Source organism: Arachis stenosperma, chromosome 10, assembly GCF_014773155.1.
Source record: "Arachis stenosperma cultivar V10309 chromosome 10, arast.V10309.gnm1.PFL2, whole genome shotgun sequence".
In the NCBI taxonomy this organism is placed as follows: domain Eukaryota; kingdom Viridiplantae; phylum Streptophyta; class Magnoliopsida; order Fabales; family Fabaceae; genus Arachis; species Arachis stenosperma.
This window is the reverse complement of record NC_080386.1, coordinates 118343349-118349395: the sequence shown is the minus strand read 5'-3', so window position 1 is coordinate 118349395 and position 6047 is coordinate 118343349. Positions and strand designations below refer to the sequence as shown.

At 47.8% G+C, this 6047-nt stretch overlaps 1 protein-coding gene across 1 annotated transcript; it reads right to left on the bottom strand.

Annotated features, from left to right (window-relative positions):
• Window positions 1–4087: 4087 nt before the first annotated feature.
• On the bottom strand, window positions 4088–5599 carry LOC130957561 (uncharacterized). Its single transcript, XM_057884406.1, has one exon. The coding sequence runs from the start codon at window positions 5597–5599 to the stop codon at window positions 4088–4090; it is 1512 nt and encodes a 503-aa protein (XP_057740389.1).
• Window positions 5600–6047: the final 448 nt, after the last annotated feature.

The following is a 6047-nucleotide window of genomic DNA, read 5'->3' as shown; positions in this document are numbered from 1 at the left end:
ATGAAGCAAGTTATGGTCATCTTGCAAATCTCAGTCAGGCAGATTCAAATGGTTATAGATGATTTATGAATAAAACATAAAATAAAGATAGAGATGCTTATGTAATTGATTGGTGAGAATTTCAGATAAGCGTATGGAGATGCTTTGTCCCTTCCGTCTCTCTACTTTCCTACTGTCTTCATCCAATCCTTCTTACTCCTTTCCATGGCAAGCTGTATGTAGGGTTTCACCGTTGTCAATGGCTACAGTCCCGTCCTCTCAGTGAAAATATTCAACGCGCTCTGTCACAGCACGGCTAATCATCTGTCGGTTCTCAATCAGGTTGGAATAGAATCCAGTGATTCTTTTGCGTCTGTCACTAACGCCCAGCCTTCAGGAGTTTGAAGCTCGTCACAGTCATTCAATCATTTAATCCTACTCAGAATACCACAGACAAGGTTTAGACCTTCCGGATTCTCTTGAATGCCGCCATCAATTCTAGCTTATACCACGAAGATTCTGATTAAAGGATCCAAGAGATAAACATTCAAGCCTTGTTTGCATGTAGAACGGAAGTGGTTGTCAGGCACGCGTTCATAAGTGAGAATGATGATGAGTGTCACGGATCATCACATTCATCAAGTTGAGGAACAAGTGATATCTTAGAACAATAATAAGCCGAATTGAATAGAAGAACAATAGTAATTGCATTAATACTCGAGGTACAGCAGAGCTCCACACCTTAATCTATGGTGTGTAGAAACTCCACTGTTGAAAATACATAAGAACAAGGTCTAGGCATGGCCGTGAGGCCAGCCCCATGATCTAAGATAGCATAAGACTGATCAATGATAGCTACCCAAATAAAAAATACAATAGCAAAAGGTCCTATTTGTAGAGAACTAGTAGCCTAGGGTTTACAGAAATGAGTAAATTACATAAAAATCCACTTCCGGGCCCACTTGGTGTGTGCTTGGGCTCAGCATTGAAGCATTTTTGTGTAGAGACTTCTCTTGGAGTTAAACGCCAGCTTTTGTGCCAGTTTGGGCGTTTAACTCCCATTCTTGTGCCAGTTCCGGCGTTTAACGCCGGGCAGTTTCGAGCTAATTTGGAACACCGGTTTGGGCCATCAAATCTCGGGCAAAGTATGGACTATTATACATTGCTGGAAAGCCCAGGATGTCTATTTCCAACGCAATTGAGAAGGCGCCAATTGGGCTTCTGTAGCTCCAGAAAATCCACTTCGAGTGCAGGGAGGTCAGAATCCAACAGCATCTGCAGTCCTTTTCAGCCTCTAAATCAGATTTTTTCTCAGGTCCCTCAATTTCAGCCAGAAAATACCTGAAATCACAGAAAAACACACAAACTCATAGTAAAGTCCAGAAAAGTGAATTTTAACTAAAAACTAATAAAAATACAATGAAAACTAACTAAAATATACTAAAAACATACTAAAAACAATGCCAAAAAGCGTATAAATTATCCGCTCATCAGCGCTCCTCAGTCGGATCTCCGTGGTGCCGTCGCAGCTGCATCCGAACAGTTGGGCTTCGATCTGCTATTTCGAGATGGTGTGTGAGTATCTGGAGCTGCCGGTGTCCGTCGATGTTTTCCTTTATTTTTTTAACCTGACGAATCCTTCCAAGGAGGGGAAGGCGAGGAAGGGGTTCATGTCCTTCCGATCTGCCCAAGGTCAGAGGATCTTTGGCTTGTTCGAGGACTCTCATCCCGACGTATTGGAGTTTCGGGGAGGGGTCTAATGCTTTTATTAAGGTGACCTACAAGGGGATGTCTGCCGTGGATAAAAAAATTGTCGACGTGTTGTTGGCCGTTTTTGGGAAAAACCACGTGAACCCCCACCTTCTTATGGGTAATCGGGAGGTTGCCCGGAATTATATTTGTGAGTAGCTTTGTCTTGTGTTTCTTGCATTGTCGTTGCTTTGGTTGGTCACGCTGGTTAAACGACTAACTTGTTTATTTATTTGTTGCAGTGGGAATGTCTGCAGAGGTGACAGGCCTTGAGAGCTTGTACAAAACTTTTTTGGAGGAGAGTGATGGGGAGAAGGTTGACGAGCATCCGGAAGCCCCTCCCAGGAACAAGGAGGATCAGACGGCGCCCTCACCCAGATGTCGACATGTCGGATAAGCCTTCTGATGGGGCGCACGTTTCTCCCATTCATGGGGAGGCGGCCGGTACCGGGCACTCGTCCTCTGCTGAACAGGTCGAGGAAGACGACCTGACGATCATCCCCACCCCCAAGAGGCAGAGGTCACTTTCCAGCCCCGAAGGGGCCCTCATCGTGATGGAAAGGAACTTCGATGCCGGGACGTTCATAGACTCCCAGTTGCTTCCCGGCACGGAGGAACACTTTCATTGTACTGACCTTGCGGGGCAGGCACAGTGGATGTATCGTACCCTCCTTTGTGGTGTGGCCATAGCTCGGAAGGCGGAGTTTGAGTTGTCAGGTATGCAGTCGCTACGCAGGAAGCTCGAATCTGCTGTTACAGCCAACAACCAATTCAAAACTCAAGTTGAAACGCTTCGGGGGCAGCTGTCCGAGGCAAAGGAGAAGCTTAAGCCTGCCGAGGAGAAGGCCGCGTCTACTCAAGAAAAATTGAAGACTGCTGATGCTACCGTATCCCGTTTGACCGAGTGGGAGATGACTTTGGAAAGCCAGCACAATGCCGCGCAAGGTCGGGTGGTCGCTTTGGAGAAGGAACGTGACGTTGTCGTCTTGTCGGCCAAGGCCGCTCAAGCGGAGGTTGAGGGGCTGAAGAAGAAGAACAAGGAGGTCAGAGAGCAGGGAAAGAGCGTGATCATCATGACCGAGGAGGCTCTCAAGGCTCAGGTGAAGATCGTGGCTCCCGAATTTGATACGTCGGTAATTGGGGTTTTTAAAATGATCAAGGATGCCAAGATTGTCGACATGCCCAAAAATGAACTCTTGTACCTTATGCTCTTGTATGGATTTGTGGTTTTGTTGTAGAACTTGTGGAACTAATTTTGTTATACTTTATTAGTCGCTTGGTCGGCTTGTGATTATCGTCTTTATCCGCTTATCTGGTAGCGCTTTCGTTTTATTTTGTTACCGTTTTGTCGGTGTATGCTTGTCGCTCGTGTTTGTTTACCGTTATGTTGGTATCTTTGTCGAAGCCATGTCGTGGCTTTGCTATTGTCGCGGCCGTTTGTTATGGCTTTAATTTGGTTGGCTCCCGGGGAGATCAGTCCCGGGGCGCCGTATTGTTGTCCCATTTACCATTCGTTATGAGGGACATGTTGTCGTGGGACGCATAATTGGGGAAGAGTAAATGGAGAAATTTGTTAAGTAAACATTAATCGACAGTTAAACAGGTCTAATAGCCATGGTGAGCGTTTAACAATAGTAAATCACTGAGCTCGCCAAACCGCCTAGCCGGCGTGCTTGAGCTAGGAATAAAATCTTCTCAAGTTACCTCCATTCCATGTTCTCGGGATTTCTTTGCCGTTGAGCTTCTCCAATTTGTAGGCGCCTTTATCGAGCACTTCTTTGACCCTGTAGGGGCCTTCCCAGTTTGCCGCCAGTTTTCCTTTCCCTTGGGTCGGTAGCCCTATGTCGTTGCGTCGCAAGACGAGGTCATTTTTTCTAAATTCCCTCCTGAGCACTTTGGCGTTGTAGCGCAGGGCCATTCTTTGCTTCAGTGCTACTTCTGTCAAATGGGCCATCTCTCTGGCCTCATCCACCAGGTCCTTCTCTACTGCTTCTTCTACTCCCTTCAGAAGTAACTGCGGGCTCCGCTCGCCGATCTCCACGGGTATCATCGCGTCCACCCCGTACGTCAGGCGGAAGGGGGTTTCTCCTATGGAGGACTGCTCGGTTGTACAGTAAGACCGAAGGACCGAAGCGAGTTCGTCGGCCCATGCACCTTTTTTGTAATCTAGCCACTTTTTGAGGCCCAGTAAGATGACCTTATTTGCGGACTCGACTTGCCCATTCGTCTGAGGGTGCTCTACCGAAGAGATTTTCTGTTTTATACCCAGGCTGGTGAGGAATTCTATGAACTTCTTGTAAGTGAATTGCGTCCCGTTGTCTAAGATGACGACTTCTGGGATGCCGAATCGGGTTATCAGCTACCTCCACATGAACTTTCTACAATTGGATGAGGATATGCTGGCCAGTGGTTTGGCCTCTATCCATTTGGTATAGTAGTCGATGGCAACTATGAGATATTTGACTTGCCCCGGACCAACCGGGAAAGGTCCCAAGAGGTCGACTCCCCATTGTGCGAAAGGTCGGGAGGATGTCAGTAGACTTAGTTCGGAAGCCGGTGCTCTGTGGAAGTTAGCGTTCTCTTGACACTTGACGCATTTCCTCACGAATTCTTTGGAATCTTTCATTATCAATGGCCAGTAGTATCCAGCTCGATTGAGCTTTCTCGCTAGGGCTTTGCCCCCGATATGGTGACCGCAGCACCCCTCGTGGACTTCTCTGAGCACATAGTCCGTCTGGTCGGGATGCAGGCACTTCAATAGGGGCTGGCTGAGTCCCTTTTTAAACAGTTGTCCCTGTATGGTCGCATATTTGGTTGCCTCCCTTCTCAACACTTTAGCTACCTTCTCATCGTCAGGGAGACTGCCGTTTTCCAAGAAATCAATGATGGGGTCCAACCAAGAGGGGCCTAACTTTTTCAAGTGGAGGACAACTGCTGGTTCCTTTACCATGCTTTGGATGAGAGATCGGTTGCTGACTCCCGGTTTCGTACTTGCTAGCTTAGATAAGAAGTTTGCCCGTGTGTTCCTTTCCCTTGGAACATGTTGGATCGTGACTTCCTCGAACTGCTTGCTCAACTCTCTAACCTTCTCCAAGCACTTTTGCAACAGCGAGTCTCTGGCTTGGTAGCTTCTGTTTACTTGTGAGGTGATGACCTGTGAGTCGCTACACACCTCCAGCCTCGTCGCCCCGACTTCCCGAGCTAGGGTTAGGCCTCCCAAGAGGGCCTCGTATTCTGCTTGGTTATTCGACATAGGGAATTCGAACTTGGTCGATTGTTCGTATATGACCCCAGCTGGGCTTTCTAAGATGATCCCGGCGCCCCCCGATGTTTGGTTGGAGGCCCTGTCTACATGGAGCCTCCACCGTATGCCCGCTTCTTCGGTTGGATCCCCTGTTACTTCCACCAGGAACTCTGCCATTGCTTGTGCCTTAATCGCGTGTCGGGGTTCGTATCGTAAATCATACTGGGAGAGCTCAATGGCCCAAGTCATCATTCTTCCCGTTAAATCGGGTTTTTGGAGCACTTGACGGATTCCCTGGTCTGTTCTCACGATGATCTGGTGGCCTTGGAAGTATTGCCTTAGTCTACGGGAAGAGGTCAAGAGTGCCAGTGCCAGCTTCTCCAATTTGCTATACCTCGGTTCTGCTCCTTGCAGCGCTCTACTCACAAAGTAAATTGGCTGCTGAGCCTTCCCTTCTTCCCACCCCAAAATCGCTGCAAGCGCTTCCTTCGTTATGGCCAGGTACAGGTAGAGTGGTTCTCCGACCTTGAGCTTCCCGAGTACCGGGGGTGCTACCAGGATCTCTTTGAAGTGATTGAACGCCTCCTCGCACGCAGGAGTCCATTCAAACACTATCCCCTTTCTCATCAGATTGAAGAAGGGCAGGGCTTTCGCTGCCGACGCTCCGAGGATGCGGGACACCGGGGTGAGCCTTCCTGCTAGCCTCTGGACGTCTTTGACACAGCCCGGGCTTTTTTATGAGCGGATAATTTATACGCTTTTTGGCATTGTTTTTAGGTAGTTTTTAGTAAGTTCAAGCTACTTTTAGGGATGTTTTCATTAGTTTTTATGCTAAATTCACATTTCTGGACTTTACTATGAGTTTGTGTGTTTTTCTGTAATTTTAGGTATTTTCTGGCTGAAATTGAGGGACTTGAGCAAAACTCTGAAAAAGGCTGACAAAAGGACTGCTGATGCTGTTGGATTCTGACCTCCCTGCACTCAAAATGGATTTTCTGGAGCTACAGAACTCCAAATGGCGCGCTCTCAACGGCTTTGGAAAGTAGACATCCAGGGCTTTCCAGCAATATATAAT

What these genes read in the sequence shown, in the direction of transcription:
- LOC130957561 (XM_057884406.1), bottom strand. Translation starts at nt 5,599, where the DNA reads ATGAGAAAGGGGATAGTGTTTGAATGGACTCCTGCGTGCGAGGAGGCG.